The sequence below is a fragment of the Saccostrea echinata genome, unplaced genomic scaffold (genome assembly GCF_033153115.1).
Source record: "Saccostrea echinata isolate AGI-Se365-2 ecotype Australia unplaced genomic scaffold, CSIRO_AGI_Sech_v1 ptg000057l, whole genome shotgun sequence".
NCBI classification, from domain to species: Eukaryota; Metazoa; Mollusca; class Bivalvia; order Ostreida; family Ostreidae; genus Saccostrea; species Saccostrea echinata.
Window position 1 is genome coordinate 1,375,397 of NW_026889806.1, and position 22,253 is coordinate 1,397,649.

General features: G+C 30.6%; 1 protein-coding gene across 2 annotated transcripts; it reads left to right on the top strand.

Moving 5' to 3' along the window:
• Positions 1–2,764: 2,764 nt before the first annotated feature.
• LOC133174241 (uncharacterized) lies at positions 2,765–18,295 on the top strand. Of its 2 annotated transcripts, XR_009719097.1 has the most exons (4): positions 2,765–3,113; positions 13,715–13,865; positions 16,610–16,749; positions 17,202–18,295. XR_009719097.1 is itself a non-coding variant. In XM_061309320.1 (3 exons), exons 1-3 carry the CDS (start codon positions 3,023–3,025, stop codon positions 16,728–16,730), a joined length of 363 nt encoding a protein of 120 aa, XP_061165304.1. In that variant the 5' UTR covers positions 2,765–3,022; the 3' UTR covers positions 16,731–16,865. The 2 variants fall into 2 exon arrangements, 1 of the variants encoding a protein (XP_061165304.1); XM_061309320.1 differs by lacking the exon at positions 17,202–18,295 and having other exon boundaries at positions 16,610–16,865.
• The last annotated feature ends 3,958 nt before the right edge of the window (positions 18,296–22,253 follow it).

Consider the following 22,253-nt stretch of genomic DNA (forward strand, 5'->3'; position numbering starts at 1 on the left):
TCTATCAAGGTTCAGAAGCAAAGAAGATTTTTAAAGTTTGCTTTTAATCAAGAGAATCTATTTCTATCCCAAAAGTCTTCAGGTTTAAGTAATTAAATTTAAACATTTTTTTCTTATTAGAAGAAAAAAACTAAAATAAAATGATCAAAAGGTCTACAAACAACGATTGATGCTGAATAACATTTGCTAATAGATAACAATACAATTGGTTAAGGGCATTTATTGGAAATATTGGATGTCAGTTTAAACATGAAAGGGAGTACTGAGGAATTATAAATCTTTTTTAAATCACTAAATCAACAGCATCAATACACTTATTCTTGGTGTATTCCAAATTGTAACTGTCATCAAATGGCATTATATGCGTTGTTTAAAGCTTTACTATTTGACATTCAACTTGTAAACATGTAACCTTACCTTCATCATTGATTGATACATGTAAATGATAATGCCAATGATATGAACATTTGTTTGGGAACTTTTACCCAACTTTGTATTTTGTTACCTGTTGGTATCTGGTATTAATCAGGATTTCAGATATCCAAAAGGGGGGGGGGGTATTTTTATTTTTATTTTAATTTCTCTTATGATATTACTTTTTGTTGAATTTAAAAAAAGATGGTTTACCCCCAACATCTCGGTTTTGTGTACAGTGAGAATAAAGGGGCTACTAAACAAATGTCAATGAGTACTGGTCTCATATGAAAATCGTTCTGCCTCGAAAAACTTCCACCTTGAAGATTAACTATTAGGTGAAACTTTCAACCCAATAACATACTTTACAGAAACTTATCTCCAGACGATTTACCTTATTTAAATAAAGGGATGGTTTTCAAAAAAAAAAAATAAAGGATTTCTCTGACATAGAAAGTCATTGCCCCTTTAAAGAGTTTTTATATAGAATTTTTTATAATTATTTTAAAATTTAATCTGCACAGCTTAATGGTTATACCAGCTTTGATGTTCAGGGGGTTTTTTCAATATTTGTTTTGTTTTCATGATATAGGAGATTTATCACAGTTCGCTATCTTAACCTTACAATTCTGTAAATATGATAAAGCCGTTAATCAAGCAACATATTTTTCGGGAATCTAGGAACATTTAAAGTATACTTTTAATAATATCACTAATGCATTTTTTTGTATACCTCATTTTGAAAAGAAAAGCAATGCATCTATGGGTGATTTAAAAAAAAAATACAGAAAAGATCGTTTATTTAGTTATTATTTATTTACTGTTTAAAGTTATTTTTCTTTTATATTGTCTGTGTTATTTCATATTTACCAATCATCATATAAGAATGATCCATTAAATTATATAAATCATATAATAAATAATTAAATAAATTTAAGATTATAATTATATAATACAAGATAAAAATCGATTCCTTTTCAACTAGACTGTGTACAAGTTATGTCCTAGAGATATAATATAAAAAAAAACTTTCAAAACACGGTTGATACCCCAGTTTGTTATATTTATTTTAAAATTCGATACCAAAACAATTACGATAGTGTAGCTCCAAATTTCACATTTGTCACATCCAGGAACACAAAGTTATTATAATGAATTATTGGATGTATGCATTTATTACATTTTCAACAGTGCAATTCTGAAATTAAATCCATTGAATAAAGAGGTGATGTTTTTGAAAGTGTTAACGCAAAACACTTCTTGTTGTAAGATAGCCAGATTAAATAAATTCTAAAACTATTGTTTCTCCAAGTTGTTGTCAATATCTATGCTTACAATTTTCAACCTCACATTCGCTAGGCTATCACGTCTCGAAAAAGTTAAATTATGACGTCACGTCCTACGACACTGCGTTGAAAAAATCGGAGAGGCAAAGGAAATCAAAGAAAATGTTATTAACAAAAAAATCAAATAACTGTAGTTGAATATTGAATTTATTTCACAAGTCGGACAGGATTTTTTTTTAAATATCTTAACGAGTGCTTCGCCACTTGTGAAGTTATTTTAAAAATATCCTGTTTTACAGGTGAAATAAATTTCATATCAAACTATAAAATATTGGATATTCTCTATTTATGGTTCTTTCTATAATTATCAAGGTATGGTGCACACAACATGCACCTATATCAAAAGACTTTTGTGAAAAGGTTAAAAAGTTTCTTTGATAGTCTCCTGTAAAAGGATATTAGTTGAATATATTAATATGACTACATAAAAAACGGATTGCAGAGATGAAGGAAGGTTTTGCATACGAAAAAAAAAGTAAATGGAAAACCTCTTTACCCTGGAAAAGAAAATCTTCCGGGAAACTTTCCTTTGGGAAAGGTGTACTATATGGCATTAAAAGTTAAGCTTTCTGCAATAGATTGGAATGTGCATAAAAAGCTGTTTAATTACACTCGCACGTTTATATGGCTGGTTTGAAATTATTTTCTTTCCTGATCCCTTTGTGCAATTTTCTGTAAAAAAAAAACATATAATTCAAATGGTAGACCATTTCAAAGAGATATGGGTTCTACAAAATCTGTTCATGCTACCGAATCGGTTCACAGAAGAAATATTTAAAGCGTCAATTATTTTTATTCTATGCAAAGAGAGTTTGAAGATATATTACAAGCTATATTTCATTATTTCAGCATCGATAATCCAATGAAAATTTTATTACCAAAATCGTCAACAATATACTATGTTATCGTTGATGGCATTAGCTGACAACATTTATCACACAAACATCTGCTCGTTCCTAATTTGCTAGAATCAACGAAGCGTATTACGCTCTTTGATCAGTGAACTTGTTTATGAAGTGAAAGTAGTAGGAGATCCAGAGAGAGGCTGGTTAAATATACAGCGACATTAAAATAATATCTGAAGTAATTTACTTATCTCTTTCTGGATTAAGTACGACACTTCTCCCTTCTGTATTTAATCATTCTGTCAAGCCCGCTCTCCACTAGACCCAGAGAATGTTCATTACTCCATTCCTAAAGATTCTCTTGCTAACCAGATATCAAATGTCCTGCAGCAGCCTTTTGTATATCGAAGGATTATCATGCATGTTTTGATCTTGATGTTGGTGTGCCTAGACATTTCGGTGTGGATTGTATACAGTAGTCACCAGAATCCCTATTACAGACATAGAGGTGAGTGGATTTCAAAAGTCTGTTTTCATCGTTTTGATGCCAAAAGATTGTAATCAAAGCCATTCTCAAATTAAATTGAAGAATTGTTTCGAAAATATACCTTTAATAATCGATATTTTTCTTTAAACAATTATTTTCATCTTAATAAAATCGAAGGAATATTTATTGAAAACTTTTTTAAAGACCAGTTTGAAAAACTTCTTACAAATTGCGTAATTAATTAGTAATCACCAAACACCTGTGGCTTTATTAACATGGACATAACTAATTAGTGAAATGAATGTATACCGATAATCAGAAATGCATGTTCAGAAATTCTTCAAACAAATATGAATACCTGATTCCAAATGCATACACCCTATTTTACATTATTACACAAAATATACGGTCAATATACGTAAAAAGGTAAACTGTATATTATCTATTAAAATCTTGTAGAAGTGTTGAGTAACATTTTTTGGATATTAAATATTATTGATATTCTTATCCTTAGACATCATGTAAAACTTCATTGTTTTAAAAATTCATTTGTTAGCTTAATTCAAAACAAATTTATATATTTTTAATTGCTTTCAAACATTACGACCTACAGTGCAGTCCCTATGTTTTCCATACGTAGTTGATTCAGTGTGTTTTTGACAATAATGGACTTCTCTAATATCAAATTAGACACATTAGATTTCTAAAAAGGATCCCTGTGTATTCCGAGCAAATTATTTTAATGTCTTCTTTTGACGAGAATTGCTAAATGCTTTTCTTTCTTCACAACATGCGTGATGAATTCGAAATAAAACTAGCTGACAGCACCAAAGAATGGCGTTGATAGTCATTTCTAACAAAACAAAAGCATTAACAAACTGGAGTTTTACCTAAAATTGTCAGAGTTAATGCCTTAGTTTATGTCTATACATCAGTTAGTTAAAAAGTATGCCTATGTTAGGATACAATACAAAGTTTTTGTTGTCAAAGTGTTGGATTATAGATGAATTTAAACTCCAGGGTGCCACTGGAAAAAATATGCTTTATTTTTAAGTTAAGGAACAAAAATAGCAAACAAATAAAATTTGGTACTCTTGTCATCGATTATATAATTGTGTATTTTACAAATATAATCTGAAATTGTTATTCATTGGCATAATGTAGATGACTGAATTATTATATTATTGAGTTGGTGATTATATTATTTTATTATAGATTCAAATTGACAACATTGCTCTTCCTCTCTACTTTAAATCATGTGTGAGTTGTCGACATGCATAAAATATTTCATTTATTTAACCGGCAGATATGTTCTACATAATTTGTAGAATTTCGTTACCATGAGATCACTTCTTTATATATTTATCTGACAGACAAAACTTTTTTCTACTGTAGAGGCATTTCATAAGACAAAGCGTGTTAAGCCACAAAGTCCTTTTTTTCTTAACATTTTACTTCATTTACAAAGAATAAATTTGATAAGTTCCTATTTCTAATAATAAAAATCAGTATAAAGGAAGAAAAAAGCACTAAATTCTTTTGGCATTTTTTCACGACTTACTTTGCATGTAATTTTTTACTAAGGTTTCAGGAAATAAAGATACATTTTCTGGAGTTGTAATATCTTCTGGAATATTTCTTCTTCTGTGAACTAGAAAACGCTGACTATTCGTTATGAATCCTTATATATTACCATTTTTATCATGCATGAGTCAATAAGGTGCTGAAATTTATGTACATTGCATATCAAATTAATTGAATATTTAGCCAACGAAAAGGATCAAGTTCTTTATTTACTTTTTATTTTGAAAATCAACATTATATTGATCGAATTGATAAAACTAAGTATGTGTTAAGGTCACCGGCTAAAGATATATAATGCAAGACATACAGAATGCATATTTCGGTTAAACACGCTTACTTTATAGTGTATTTTTTTGTGGAAAAACTTTGTATACGACATAACTTGATTGGATTTGCATTTAATTTTCAATTGAATACTTCTGGAATCATTATACGGATTTTTTTTTATTTTGGATAATCAGTAATAAGAAGCTCGATAATGCAATTAAAATAAAACAACATTTATGTATTGTTCTTAATTTGCTGTAACATAGGCACAATGAGCGACAACTCAAAATTTTGTAATTTTTCGTTTGTTTGTTTGTTGTTGTTGTTGTTGTTTTGTTTTTTTTTTGTTTGTTTGTTTGTTTGTTTGTTTGTTTGTTTGTTGTTGTTGTTTTTTTTTTTTGTTTTTTTTTTTTGGGGGGGGGGGGGCTGAAATAATTCACGTGTACATCAGACGTACTGAGAAACTTTGCTAAAATAATTTGACGCATACCTTGTATTTGTTTGCAGGTAATAATTATGCTACAAATATCCTAAACGCCATACATATATTAAGAAATATATACTTATATTAAGAAATATATCACACATACCACGCGTTTATTTTTGGGTGATTTTCAACCGATCCAATCATTTGTCTATGACGGATTTAATACATGAATATTTTCGTTCTCCAAATTGACGCAAAAAGGCGAAATTTATTTTTGCCAAAAAAAAAAAACAATTGTAAGGTATATTAGGATTTAGTTTTTTATGTATGACATCGAAGAGATGTGAACGACCATCAACGACATAAAGTGTAACTTGCAAAGGTGGATAAAAATCACTTCATAAAAATAAAATCCAGGATACAGATAGAAAAAGCATGCTTCTTCCTGCTGCATTCTTTAAGAAAAACTTGGTCTTATCCTAATCCTTACTCCTATTTGTCTTCTATAATGTGATAGAACTTAAACTTTTCATTATTTTCATATAGATTATATATTTTTCTTTAAATTATTACAAAACATATGGTCTTTTTGCATATTTAATGAAAATATTAATTACTGTTAAAGACAAATTTCAGACACGTACTGTCCTACAGCATATTCTAGAAGTTATGTAAATCAGATGTAAATTCTCAAAAATTACAAAGAACTTTAAAACAATTTATACTCCAATTTCTCAGAAGTCAGTTACATCAAAACGACCGACTTTTCTACACTTTATACAACCATTCCTTACGATAAATTAAAAAGTTGACTTTTTGAAATTATAGATAATTGCTTCTTTAATAAAAATGGGACTCAGAATTTTCCTACCTTGTGATTGGTCGTCAATAAAATCACTTCTACAAACAAGTACTTTGAAGTTGATATATGAAGGATTCTGGAGTTCCTTATTGACAACATTTACTGAATATGTAGTCTTAGGAGACCAGATCTTCCAACAAACTGTTAGAATTTTGATGGGCAGTAAGTGTTCTCCTTTATTAGGCGACCTGTTTCTATATTTATATGAAGCAGAATTTATTCAGAAACTTCTACCTGAGAAGAAAAAAACAATTGCTTGTGGCCTTCAACTCGACATATATATATATATATATATATATATATATATATATATATATATATATATATATATATATATATATATATATATATATATATATATATATATATATATATATATATATACATATATATATATATATATATTATCGACGACGTATCATCAATAAAAATTAGTTACTTTCATTCATATGTCAACTTGAAATAAACGACACCACAGAGTCTGCCACATCTGTTTCATATTTGGGTGATTTACTGACAACAGACGATAAGGGCGAACTAACAACTAAATTGTGTGACAAACAAGTTGATTTCAACTTTCCGATCGTCAACTTTCCTTATTTATGCAGTAATATCCCGCCATCACCTGCATATTGTGTTTACATCTCCCAGCTTATTCGATACTTAAGAGCATGCTCCGAGTACGATCAATTTTTAAACCGAGGTAGGCTACTGACAGATAAGTTGATGTTACCGGGATTTCAAAAACCTCGTTTAAAGTCAACATTTCGTATATTTTATGGTCGTTATAATGACCTTGTTAGCAAATATAACCTATCATTGAGTCGTTTTGGCCGACTAATTATATAATATATATAATCATACTAATTGTTAGGCCTTTCTTTTTATACCGAATTTGACTACGAAATGTTCCGTCTACCTGATCAATACACAGGGCCCAAGGCGGATGTGACCCGTCAACAGGGGGTGCTTCCTCCTCCTAGGCACCTGATCCCACCTTTGGAATTTCCATGGGTCCGTGTTTTATGCCCTCTTCAAAGAATTGTATTGTTTATAGATTTTTTGAGATTGATTACTATTCGTTATATTCACATTTTCATCTTAAGGTAATATTTAAAGGGCATCATTACACAGTCGTATTGTCACTTTGTACACTGTACCTTTAAAATCATATAAGAAATAAATACACTGAATAAACCAAATATTTTTATCAAATTAACTTAACAAATATAATCTTTATTCAATATAGTGTGTGTGATCGTCTTTAGATGTTATCTCAAGTAATAGCTACTATCTTTAAGAAATTAAAACTAACAGAATGACTGTAAGAAATGTCTTTTTTTTTTGTTGTAGTTTTAAAAAATGAGAACACATTAAAATGGAAATGGCTTCCGTATACACTCGACAATTGGGACTCTTAATAAATACACAAAGTTTTAAAAATCCACATCAATCACAGGCTATTTATAGCATGACTTTTCTTTCAACCTTATGCGCTACTCATTTATTTCCTATTTAAGCACGCTTTCCTCTTTAGTGTTCTAATAGACTTACTACATTTTATTATATTATCCATTTATTCTTCTTTAAATTTGCATTTATTCTTTTGCTGATCTTTTTATATATTACATTTTGCCTGCAATGGAAATCTCAATAAATAAGAATAATTCTTTTAGGATTTGTATTTGTTATTTGTTTTTGTAATTAATCTCATAGAATAATAGCATACGGGTAAATTCCATGGCTGTGCATCATATATTTCTTGTGGAAACATACTTTATAACGTTATCGAAAGTTGCCTTATTTGACATTTAAACTAAACAAGGATCTATTGTACTTAATTACAAGTGAATAACGTGCAAAACGTTGATTGCAAATTCAAATCCTAGAGAAATGAAATGTGTAGATAACGAACGGTAATCATGCTGAAAAGTCCAATTAAACAATACAAAGTGTTAGCGGAGCAAACATGGACCTCTTAAAATAATCAGAGTAATGAGAGAAGTAAGCATCCAATGTCGACCGGTTACACCCGCAGTGTGCTTCTTATCATGATCGGGTAAACGGGGAAGTCCGACTATTCAGCTTGAAAATAATGGCTTCATAATTGAATCTGCATAATTTTGACTTTAAACCAGATTTTCAATACCCTTGTATCATCAGCTAATTTGTCAGTTGCCTGCTTCGTTTTAGATATTGTTTGTACATAGCACATCGAATCAGCTGGGAGACATCAACCCCATATGCAGGTGATAATTGTATTTTACTGCTTGAACACAGGAAGCTGGGGACAGAAAAGTTGAAGTCATTCCGTTTATCATGAAGTTTAGTTCTTAGTTTACCATCAATGTCTTTTTCTAACAAGGTACAGAAAAAGCACACTTGTAACGAAGTGCCAGGAGTGAACGATTTTCTTAATTCGTAATTCGCTTTATCTGTTAAGTTCATAATATATCTCAGGAAGCCACAGGAAATTAAATCGTCAATTCATTATAAACGTGTTCGCTATGAGCAATTTTTACTGTATTGAAAAGTGTAACAGATGTGCCAGGTTTTGCGATTTATCTGACTTCGACTTCAACGGTATATTTCGTATTAACGTAAGAAGATAAGGAATATTGTTAATTGATAAATACCTAAATGTCGAAATTGAAGTCTACAAGAAAAGATTTCTTCTTGTAAATGAATTCTGCTTCATAAAAATATACAAGAAAAGATCTGCTGATAATGTGGCTCAATAAGTTCCAATTGGAATTCCAACAGCTTGTTGAAAGACCTGGTCTACAAAGACTACGTAGATACAGTGTACTGTCAATAAGAAACTTCAGCATCTTTCTAACATCAAAGTATATGTGTGTGTAGGATCAGAATGATTTTGTACAAAGTAAGTTTGTAGATGACCAATAACAAGAAAGGAAAAATTGCAGGTTTTATTTATATATTTATTTATTGATTTATTTTTGAAGCAGTTGTGTCTGATGTCAAAAAGTCTGTTTTTTTAATTAATCGTTGGGAATGCTTATATGAAGTGTTGAAAAATGATACATTTTGATGCTATTGATTTCGGCAAAATTTTGTTATTTCTAATTTTCGAAAATTTCTATGGAGTTTTTTTTTTTGGTATCCATATTTAATTAACACCACTTCTCGAATATGTTTTTTTTTACTTTCATCCATAAAGGGTTTTCTAGAAACCAGCGCCTCACGAAAATTTCGCTTATGTGCTACCTGATATCTATTAGACGTAACAGTTTGCTAGCAAATAAAGTGCAGGATCCAATAATCTGCAGTTCCAAACGCTTCCTGCCAGCATGGACTGCACGTAAGTCTGGCTTCATCAATAACCTGTATCTCCTACACATTCATTTGAACATTCATATCCAAGTCATACCCAACTTTAATCATAAATCGACTGCTATGAAATTAACAATTTTTTTGTTTAATAAAGTAAGTACCTGTATAGAATGCAATACAACATACACGTACAAGTGTACACGTTGGCCATTACGTCTAGTACAAATATTTGGAAAATATTTTATTTAAAAAAATATTCATTTACATACTGCCATCACAGAAAAGTTGCATTAGTCTTTCATTTTTTTCTGGAGCTAATTACTACATTTTTTATTGTTTACAAAGTCGGTAAAAAGCACTAACTCTCCATTTTGACAATGCAACAATTAACCTTCAAAACGTTCATTGGTTGCCGGGGATGGTACCGAACTAGAAAGTATATAAATACAGGTACTGCATTTGTCATAGTCTTGTTAAGTCCTGTCGACACTTCCTAATTTGTTTAACAAGTAGAATATAAAACACTACAAGAACAACATGTTAAACATGCCCTGAATTTTGTGTTCCATTAGTCGTATCTGTGTTAGATATATGTACTTACAAAAATAGCTAACCATAAACGACTTTTAATTACATAATTATTTATTCACATTACATGTCTGTCACATACATCACTCACTAAATAAATGATAATTATTCAACTTGTATAGTTCTTCTCAGCTTCTACTTTCTACCACTAAATCGCATAATTTTGTGAAATTTGTAAGCGACCGTTTTATGTTTTGCCGTACCTAAGGTGTTAAAGGATAATTTCGGCAAAATTAACGCCAACAAAGAAGAGTCAAATGCAACATTAGGGATGAAGTTTAGTCAATGTATTAGTTATATGCATATTAGAAAAGAAAACAGAAACGAACATGTATAGTAAGATATATCAATCTTGAAAAGGAATCAAGGTTATCATAACCTCAGGAAAACATATAAAAAACAAGTGTACTTTATGTGCAGTATATGTAGGAGTTATCTCTGTAGATAAATAATTCATGCCATTACAGTTTGGACAAATGAACTGCATACTTTCCTGAACAATAGTTTATTAGTTATTTAATAACAATTTCGTTACGTAATGTATTTTCTTAATATTTGCACAAGACAGTATTTGTTAATTCAATGCCAGGAGGACTTAAAGACTTTTATCATTCTTTGTCTATAAAGACGATTTCAAAACTCAATCTGCTACCCCATTCGTTGCTGTTTGTAGCATGAAATATGAAGATAACGAGCAATATTCAATCTCGAAAGTCCAATGAAAGCATACAAATTTGGAACAGAGCAAACACGGACCTCCAAATTTGGATCAGGTGCCATGGAGGAGTGAACATCCCTGCCGACCGGTCACATGAATAAGTATGTAAATAAATATCAATGTAGAAGAAGGCAGACCATTATGAGTAAATTTAGGACGAAACATCCAAAAACGAAACAGAAAAGAACCTACATTTGTGGTCGAGATATTTCTGGAATATCAATAAGAGCTCGATTTCAGGATGGTGTGTTCAGTTTTTTTTTTATTGTTCTTGAATATTGTGATTATAATTAAAACCGATAATGCTGATGCATCCATGTTTTTAGTAACGTTCTTCCATGTTCTGTAATGAAGTGAAATGACAACACTCTTCTTCATATTGAATTTTTTGGGGAACCTCCAGTCACATAATTTTAATCAATACCTAAACCTTTCTGCCAATATCGAAAAGACCTGTCTTTGAAAATGATTAAATAAACATGCCGTTTGAAACAAGTAATGGAACAAACCCTCGATACCTAGCACCGGTTATTGTAAGCAAACTAGTGGATTATTACCATATATATTGAGAGGTGTTTCAAATCTGCACGGATAGTCTAGCATGGACTGGCGTTTTGTACAATTTTTACCTTGGAGCTCTCAAGACTCTCGAAGTATATTAAGAACACCTCAGATGATATCATGAGGGCTGTTTTACAACCGTTGTTTTTTATAACCTTTCAAAAGTGTCAAGAACGTTTCGATTCATTTCCATTTGAATTGAATGTGCGAATCGGTAGACGACAGGCAATATTATTCATTCAATCATTTACTTGCATTAAGAACACGAGTCAATTTACAGATCCTATTTTCTACGTCAAACGTCAGTAACTCTGTTTGTTTAAGGTGATACGTATATCAGTTCCAAAGATATAAGGTGTGAAAGACGGTTAGAAAGACATCCCAGCAAAGTAATCCCTAAGTTTCCTTCTGCATTGCAAGCGACAAAAAGAAGGGAAGCCTCAGATTTTAGGCATTTAAATTCCTAGAGTACTGCATTTGTAAAGTAGTTTTGGAGTATTCAATCTTATTGATGTATGACACTATAATTTCACTACATGAAATGTGAAAATAACGAACAGCAATATTGCTCAAAAGTCCAATTAATTAATACAAATTTAAAGCAAAATAAACATGAACCCTTGAAAACATCAGATATAGGATCAGGTGCCATGAAGAGTAATCATCCCCGTCGACCGGTCATATCGTATTATGATTGGGTAAAATCCTTAACCAGTTCAGTATAATAATAAATAAGGTCATATCAATTTGAAGGAAAAGTTAGTAAACATTCGACCTAATGACAGATTGTATTTGCAAACAAGGTCATTGTATTAACCACAAAATTTGCGAATATTTAACAAGATCAACTTATTTGTAAGTGGGGACATCCCATGCGTACTACATGTTTAATTATATGTAGAAAACAATAACCCACAGACAAAAATCACAATGCCTCCAACAATTAAGCTTAATTCATGGAGTGATAAGAGTTTGATTTGGATTCATTTATTTGGTTTAATTTCAATCGGGATTGGTGCAAATTAGAAAATAACAAATTTTTCTTTAACTTCCCAATTTCATTTCGATTTCTTTCAAAATATAATTGTTCAACAATCATTTTCTATAAATAAAATGGCTCTTGAAGATTTTGAGCTGAGCTTGAGATAAAAGCTACAACAGAGTCTGACACATCTGTTTCATATTTAGATATTTTATTAGAAAAAGACGTTAATGGTAATCTAACAACAAAGCTTTATGATAAACGTGATGTCTTTAACTTTTCAATCGTCAACTTCCCTTACCTATTCAGCAATATACCCCTATCACTCAGTTGATTCGATACGCCAGAGCATGCTCTACGTATGAACAATTTCTATAACGAGGTAAGTTATTGACAAACAAATTGATGAAACAAGAATATCAGCAGTCTCGTTTAAAGTCATCATTTTGTAAGTTCTATGGTCGATACAATGACCTTGTCAGCAAATACAATCTTTCATTAAGTCAAATGCTGACTGACTTTTTTCATACTAATTGTTAGGCCATTATTTACACACTGAATTGTCGACGGATTTTTCCGTTATTTCCCGATCAAGACAAGGAGCACATGGCGTGTGTGACCAGTCGGCAGGGGATGCTCACTCCTCCATGGCACCTGATCCCACCTCTGATATCTTAAAGGTCCGTGTTTGCTCTGCTCCTATTTTGTAATGTTTAATGGACTTCTGACCTCGAAAACTGTTCGTAATCTCCACATATTTCATCCACAGATTTAAAAAATATATCAAAAGATGTTGATTTTCATATTCATAAATATATATTTATATATTGAAATTCATAAAATGGCTACCTGTCTCTCCTTGCCATAATTCATTAGTTTTTACCATGCATTGATTAAACGCAAATTGTAAGTTCTAAATTGTCTTATTTGCAGCAAAAATATTTTCGTCATTTTTTTTAAATACCAAATAATTCATTTAAAATGATTAAAATATCATGTTGGTCTTATTTAATGCTGAAATTATATGTCAACACAGATACTTTAAACATCCATAAAATAAACTTTTGGTGTGCTACTGTAGCATACCTCCTTAATAAAGTGAAGCGTTTCTTCTAAAATCTGTTATTCATGTCTGATACGAAAAGAATTATACATTTGCCTTATTCGACTGTCACAAACTGAGCAGTTCTATACCCTAAAATAATGGTAAAATTTTAAACACATTGAAGTTTCTAGTTAAAAGATTTGCAAAGGTATTGAGTCGTTTGGGCCGGGCCAGTAAAAGTCATAACTACAAATAATTACACTTTTAACTCTCTCATGTTGTTCTATTTTTCAGAGCCACCCATTTTCCGGGGCATTTCAAACCTAACACAGCACTTTCTTCATCAAAGGACCTTATCCACTATTAGTCCAACAGTCATCAGACCTTCCAGTAAAAAAGATACCATCACTAGACCTACAACGGCAAAAACGAAAATAAACGGCATGTAAGTAATATAATTAAATCAAAATCAGTATTTTACATAGCAAAGAAAACATACCATCGCTAGACCCACAACGGCAAAAACAAAAATAAACGGCATGTAAGTAATATCATAATTAAATCAAAACCAGTATCTTACACATAGCATAGAAAACAAAGTTATATTTTTCAATGTCCACATCTGTCCGAACAGTATGACGTCAAAATTTAATATTAATACTATATTCAATTCTTTAAACTTTTATTTTTGACCAATCCTTTATATAGTTTTCAGTGAAAACTTGCAAATCTTGGATATTTTGTGTCACTTATTACTCATTTTTGTACAACACCCCAAAATTCCAATGCTTATGATCCATCCGGTGAAATGACGTAAGTAAAACACCAGAATTTTCATGGTCTGTATTGATAATAATTGTTTTTGATGCCTGAAAAATAGCAGTAGCCCCAAAACTATATGTTACACAAGTACAGACCGACTCGATGGGCATATGTCCAAGCCCAGGTTCAGCAATTACCTTCTTTACATGCATTGTAAATGTCTCAAGCCAATTACCGGTACTTTACCGAGTTCCAGCTTAAATTTAACCATGAATGTGTTTGTGGTCGTCATTAGAAACAATTTCTTGGTAATTTAACAAAATATACCTTACCACACAAATGAAATGGTACCAGTTCGTACGACTTTGGCTCTAATAAATGTATATAAAATGTATCTTTTCTGTCATTCTAAGAATGTACTATAAACATTTATATTTAAAATAATTTACTTAAATAAAGTTAAGTCTGTTGAAGCTGAAATGTGTTAAATTGTTATTTCTGCATGGTTTACTGCATTATTACACCAAATTTTAGCTAATAATTAAAACGAAGCACAAATTATATATATTTGGCATATCTGGTTTAAATCTTAAGCTATCTGCCATATGAATTAAAATATCATTTATCAAAAAATTAAATCTTACTTGCATTAAAACAATAACAGACATAAAGTTTAACAAATCAATTTTTTGTAGGTTAACTATTAGTAAATGAAAACAAGTTATGTACACGTGTTGGCTTTTGAAGGAATGCGATTATTTGCCGAAGTAATATTTAAGTAATATACACGTTATTTAAAGCAAAAAGCTTATTTTGGTAACAAAGGCAATAATCACGGACAAATCATGCCATGTCACAAATCATGTCAAACCAAATTTGAAAACGACATTTAACAAGTTTGCTAAATTCAAAAAAACATGTCTATTTTATCAAAACTTAATACATGTATTTATCTGGTAAAATAACCCAAAAGTTCCCATTCCTATTCGGTGACTTTCTGAGATGTTATATCATATGATACACGAGGAACACGCCTAGAAAAAGACACTAATAGAAGTCTGCTTTTGTTGTTGCTATGGAACAATAGCGTTCTCATAAGACATACGTAAGAAAAGAAATAATCATGGAGATGAATAATGCGTTAAACTTGACAGTTCATTATGAGAAATTAATACTTAAAGACCTTAAGAACTTTGTTAAAATACACCCTATGTTAACTTTCTTTAGTGTCCACGTCTCCTTATTTCAAGAAATTCATAAAGTACATATAAAAATGAATACTACTACTTATATATATATATATAGAGAGAGAGAGAGAGAGGTGGTTTTATTAAATTCGAGATGGACAGAAAAAAAACAATTTATATTCAACAGAAAAAATAAATGGGAGTAATCAGTGGTTAAAAATTAAAGACTTTCAGAAGAAAATATCAGTTGGAGGGGAAAAACCGGGTCTTGAAATGGTTACACAGTTAAAGAGATGCAAATGTGAATACAAAGACGTTTCGTTCACAAGCTAAATTAAGAGTGCATAATTGTATTATTAGGTACGTTCTTCATCAGTAATTACACTTGACACGTACATAAGATTGTTATTCACTATGCATATATACGTATAAGTACTCCCACGCCTTAAAAGTGGGTGAATATAACAATTATTTCTTCTTCACTTTGTCCTTTTCAAATGCACAAGTCTACCTTGCCTTTTGTTATTTTATGCACTCCCAATTTTTATTGATCCCCCCCCCCAAGATGTGCTTCCATGGGTTGTGCCTTATGACTTTTTTCAAGGATAAATACAATTTCAAGTCTCATTTAAACCCCCAAAAAAGACAAAAGATCATTTTTCATCATGAAAAATAATTATTAAAAAAACGTGCTGCAGCACAGTGATATATGACAAGAATGACAGGTGTATAAGATACATTAAGCAGCCCTCATTATGAACCTTAAATAAACTTCTAATTGAAAAGAAAAGTAAATTAATTGTAATTAAACAGCCATATGTATGATTTAAACATTAAATGCTAGACTTAAAATTATATTACCATAAGCTTCCATGACTTGGTTTTGTATTTCCGTGCATGCCTTTTAATTCATTTAATTTTAATTAGCATATCTTTGGGGTCTTCATGTCAGGTTCCATTGGAATGAATCTCCCTTCTAATAAAAAGACATTGGATAAAGCAGCAAATTAAAACATAGGAAGTAACTTTTTAAAAGGAGTTAATATAATAATTATAAGTTTATTTTAAATGACGACGGAATGTTTCAGTGCGATTTCTTTAAAGTGTTATTCATGTTTGATTTTCTGCTCTTTTTTTCTCCATGACGTTTCATTCTAAAAAAAAAAATACTTCTTATATTTGTAACAGTTTGGGGAAAAGTTATTTGTTTTACAAATGATATCATTTTTGACTATTTCAGCATAGTGCGAAACAAGAAGGACATCCTCATAATAAAAATGTGCCAATATTTTCAACATAAAAAGACAATCACCTGGTTTTACAGATACTTCTGTATTCGAGATTTTATACCTATTTGGTGACATTAACCTTGAATTAGAGGTAATCATTTCATTTAAGGTACGTTGCAAATATGTTCCATTTAACCTTGATTATGATGTTTTATTGTGAATAACAATTTTTGCTTGTGTGACTTTACCTAATTTTTCCGGGATGAGATATAGGTTTTAATACTTATCATAACTATAACTATTTATAGACTTCGTTCATGTGACATCGGTAAAAAAGGGCGGGTAACGTCGTCTTATTGCAGATTTATTTGTCAAGTAAAAGAGTGATTATTACAAAATTTATTTTCACAAAAGCAGACATTTTAAAGCTTGAATGACTTTCAGAATCGTAAGTGATAATGTGTATTACAAGATAAATAAGAAAAATGATAAACAAATAAACACATAATTACAGGTATGTGTTTTACCTAATGAGGAAATAATTATATTAATGAAGGGGCATCTCGCTCAAAGTATTTTATTGTTAAAATTCCTCTTTTTCAGATTCTTTTGGCTGTATAAATCACGATTTTCCAGCAAAAGTCCTGTTAATTACTGCACGAGGCGGAGTAATAAAAGTATGTACCATGTACAGAGACATTAGTAATTCACAGTGTGATATTTGGTTACAGCAGTGTACCATTGCATGTATGCATAACTGCAGCAATATGAAAATATTGAAGGTGTGGTGTTTATTACTTTTGACATTGTTATACCTCTGTGAAATCATCCAGCTATTATAAAACAATTTCTGACTATAAAGGTACCTTTCAATGGTTGTTTATTTACAAACTTTCATTACTAATTCATTGTCCAAATATATTTGGATGCATTATTTATTTCGGGGTGTGAATAAATGCTTTACACAGCAGACTGGATTTACATACTTTGCGCATATCACGTTTTAATAAATTATTGACACGTTTCTTCAGAATGATTGCATAGCACGGATGTTTGTGTTATTATATAACTATTTGCATAGGCAATGCATTCAATGATATTTTATTATGTTTTTTTTTTTTCAAAATAATGCAAAAACCGTCTGTGAAAATAATCTTTATGCACAATTGCAGTATCACGAATGAATTAAGTCTTTATTGTCTATCAATTATCATAAGCAAGGAAAAGGTCAGAAGAACACTGTATAATGCCATTTCCTTTTCTTCTCAATGTGATTTTTAAGACGCCTTGTAAACATTCATGCTCAGTGTGACTGCACGATTCTTGTCCATTTTTTTTATTTATTGTGAAATATTTAATTTAATGATATTCATGATTTGAAAAAGAGTGTCAACAAAGACTATGAATTTTCAGAAAGAAAGTGAGATGGAAGGAAAGATTTCTATTCTGTCTCAAACATTTTTCGTATTAGCAACGAATGTCTATGTTGAAAATACTTATCAAGCAGAGATATTTTTAAAGAAATTTCTGGGCTCTTGTAAAATAAAACTTTCCCCTTTAACTTTATACTTACATGTATATGCATGACAGAGGTTAGAAGGCTTTTTTATAAAGTTCCTTTGTTTAGGCTATAAACTTTTGTTTTTTGTATTTTCTAATTTAAAAAATTGTTGATAAGCTACTATATGTTACTAATAAGTCCCTGAAAATTGTGTGATTTACGAAAACGTGACTTTTCATGAGTCACGTTTCAGATAGAATTGTTTTTGTCATCATAGATAACTGAATAAATGATTTTTAAAATTTGGATACAATTTTGTTTCGTTCCATGGTAATGTTAGGAAAACAGAAGAAATCTTCATCATTCTTGATTATTTTGATTTGATTTCGACATTTTACTCTATCAGTCTTTTGCACAATCCTGTGGTGTAGTTGATATAGGTCTATATTCAGTGGTACATGTATGATGATTAAAAGGCACAATCAGAATATTGAGCTGACTCAACTATTCACAAAGTTCTGGACGATAGCAAACCCAAAACATCGTATCTTATGCTTTCTTACGACTAGCGAGATAGTTTGTTTTCAATACAGGATGATGTTGAATGTGTTTCGCGTGTTTACACTCCGTCTAATTATTCTTAATCCCTAAGAGCTCACTATCTATTCATGGATTCCATGATTTAGTATTCAAGAATGCACAAGTTTTTAGAACTTGTCTCTAGTCCTTTGGACTTACAAATCACAATAAAATACATGTTTAAACTAAACCGAACCAATGTACCTCCATCTTTGGAAACAATAGAAACATTTTTTTTAATTTTTTAACCTTTTTTATCTTTAGTAGTTTTGCTACATATAATTAATACAACCATTTTTGTTATAAATGTACAAGTGTTTAGAACTCATGTCCAAAACCTTTGGACTTAGAAATTACAGCAAGAAGCACATGTTCCACAACACTCACATGTCATCTTAACCCTATTTTTCTTCATAAATTTTTTTTAAAGATTCATTCCAGGCTTTTAAATCCATCAAGTGTTACGGAAGAAAATAAATACTTAAGTTCCCTTAACATTTTCCCTTTTTTCCCATTCATAAATTTTGACCTCATATTGTGGCCCCAACTTAGCCCCAAAGGGTAATGATTCAACACACAACATTGGGAAGCTCCACTATCCATGACAAACGGGCCTTGCTGTTCTGGATTATGTAAAATTCAATCCCCGATTTTAGTTCAACACTAACTCAGGATCGATAATTTGAAAACGAAAAAATCACACAATTTAGGAATGTTTGCAAATCAATTAATGTGGCCCTTCTAGTGTAAATTTTGTTTTCAATTGCAGTTTCCTAAATATTCATATGTAAAACCTGATCCCCTGTTGGAGCCCTACCCTATACCCGGGGCCGTGATTTGAACAAACTTTTATCTGCCCTACCTGAGAATGAATATGACTAATATTGGTGCTGCTGTCTTAAAAAATACTTATAAACGTTTGATCCCCTATTGTTTTTCTATTTATCCGCCAGGGGACATGTTTTCAAAAACTAAAATCTATAAAACCCTAGGAAACTCGCATTTCAATATGACTGATAATGGTGCTGTTGTTCTTGGGAAGATTTTATAAGATTTGAACAAACTTGAATAGATACTCTGCCAAAAGTTATCACTTAAGTTTCACCTTTATTGTCCTGTGGTTCTTGAGAAGATATTTTTGAAAAGACCAATCCCGTTTTTGCCTTTTTCTGATTATCTCCCTCTTTCAAGAGGGATTGACCCTTTATTTAATCACAAGGATGTTTTGTGTCATGTTAAATGTTGAAAATGGTCCAAGGGCGTGGAAGAAAATATTGAAAATGTCAAAAGTAAATGGACAGACAGTCAGAAAAACTACGACAATTGACAAAATTTTGATTGAAAAAACTCACTTGAGCCTTTAGCTCAGCTGTGCTAAATAAAACATGTTTAAACCAAACCAAATTGCTCATGTTTGGTAGTTTTGTACAATATTACACAAATTATCAAGTAATTTTTTTCATAAAGATAAAAAAAAATTTTAATCGATACGGAATTGTTACTATTGCATTTGTAGTTAGAACTTCTTTCTCATTTGTCTTAAAAATTGCAAAAAAATATGTTTAAGCTAGACTGAACCAAAGCCAATTTTTGCTCATTATACAAATATTTTACAAAAAATCCCCAATTTTAATTCTTTTTATGGGTTAGTTAAGATACACAAGATTATTGCCTTTATAGTCTTGTATTCATCCACATTCCAAGTTCAAAACTTGTATTTCTTACAAATATTCATCCATTGTTGCTTTTTTTTTACTCTTTAATCACTTAAAAAAACCTCCTCATTGCCAAGATATTGCTCATCAAAAACGAAATATTCCTGTCGATGTTCATCTTCCCCTTTCAGTTATAAAAACCTTAAATCACTCATTTTTAAATTTTGGGGCACCCCTTTCTTCCGTTGGCGACAAAATTTCATAAAGATAAAAAAAAATTGTGTAGAAAATTATAACGGATGGTTGGTCAAATATGAAGAAAACTTTGACATTTGTTAGAAAGCATAAAAGTAAAAGGTGGATATTGTAATTCTGTATTAAACAGTTGAGTGAAAAATGTGCACCATCTGTCCGTCTCCAGTAATTCAGAAGTGAGAAAAGAATTAGATAGATTATATTATCAGTATGTACTAGTTCTGACTGACAAAGCCTATAAGAACAGAGTCTTTGTCTGTAAGACTGGCGAGGAACTTAGATTTTATTTTATAACTGGTTATCAAACATATTTACATGTATAGTTCCCTTTCAAAGGAAGAGTGAAGATTCCCCGAAATCATATGTCAGTTTTAAATATTTTTGATATTCCTAGCAACTTTTTATACGATTCTGGATTCAAAGACTTAAATATCAGTGAAGGAGAAACTTTAACAGTATCGTGTAAAATCATGTTTGAGAAGTGCTGTTACAGTATTCAAAAACTTAAGCAGTTTTAGCAAATTCGAAATCACAAAACTTTTATCAAAATTAGCAAAATCAAGATATGACTTTTCAGCACTTTATACAACAACTCCGTATGATGAATTGAAAAAGATACTTTCAAATGATAAATAATTGCTTTTTACTGCTTCTTAAATAGTCTTAGATATCTCCTGTATTTTAATGATTTTGCCAAAATATGCTTCTTTCTTTTATATAACATTTTTTGTCCCTGTATGACCACATGAAAATTATTTCTGTCATTACAAAGTATAATTTCTAATTTGTCGATAATGATTGAGGCTTTTTATTGAACAACATGATGGGTATTCTTATATACTATGTATTAGAACAACCTAAAAGGAAATGAACTATCAGTACAAATTTGGTCAAAGCCGTTAGTAACGTCATGGAAAGAAATGCTCATTTCACATTTGCAGAACTATTGAAAGCAGAGTTACGCGGTAAAAAAAGTGAAGATATTGACGATTTACATGTATCTTGATACTTGAAAAATTGTTAGCAAACTAAGTAAAAAGTGGTATAGAAACTTTTTAAACAAATGGATAAGGCGCCAAAGACTCCGTGTGAAATGAAGAGGCGGTGTATTTTTGAGAAATTGTCATTTGTCTTTAAGTTGATAAGAGTACTCCGAAGTGACAAAACATGTTGCTTTTAAAATAATGTAACATGAGTTTATAAAATAAAATAAACCTACACACTTAAAATTATTATTTAAAAAAATATTTTTTTTTTTTTTTTTTTTTTTTTTTTTACATATGACATTGTGTTAATCTTAAATTTCTTACAAATAATATGACAAAGAACAACATTTCATACGTCTTTTTGAATGACTCTTGTATGCTAATAGACCTTTACAAAGAAAGGTATATCCCTTTAAATTTAATAACCTAGCAACTAGTGGATTTTCCCTTATAAACTATTACTAAAACCTTTTCTTTATTATATGGTTACATTTCAACTTATTATAACTTTTTTTAATGTAGGAATAAATGTATTGCTTTTCAATACTTTGTTCTTTGTTTCTATGGTGAATACCTGCATACACAAACATTTTCTCATCAGAATAAGATTTCGAGTCTTCGACTTTCGGTAACAGTCACCTTCATTTATATATATTGTTGCTTATTTAGAAGTGGGGCT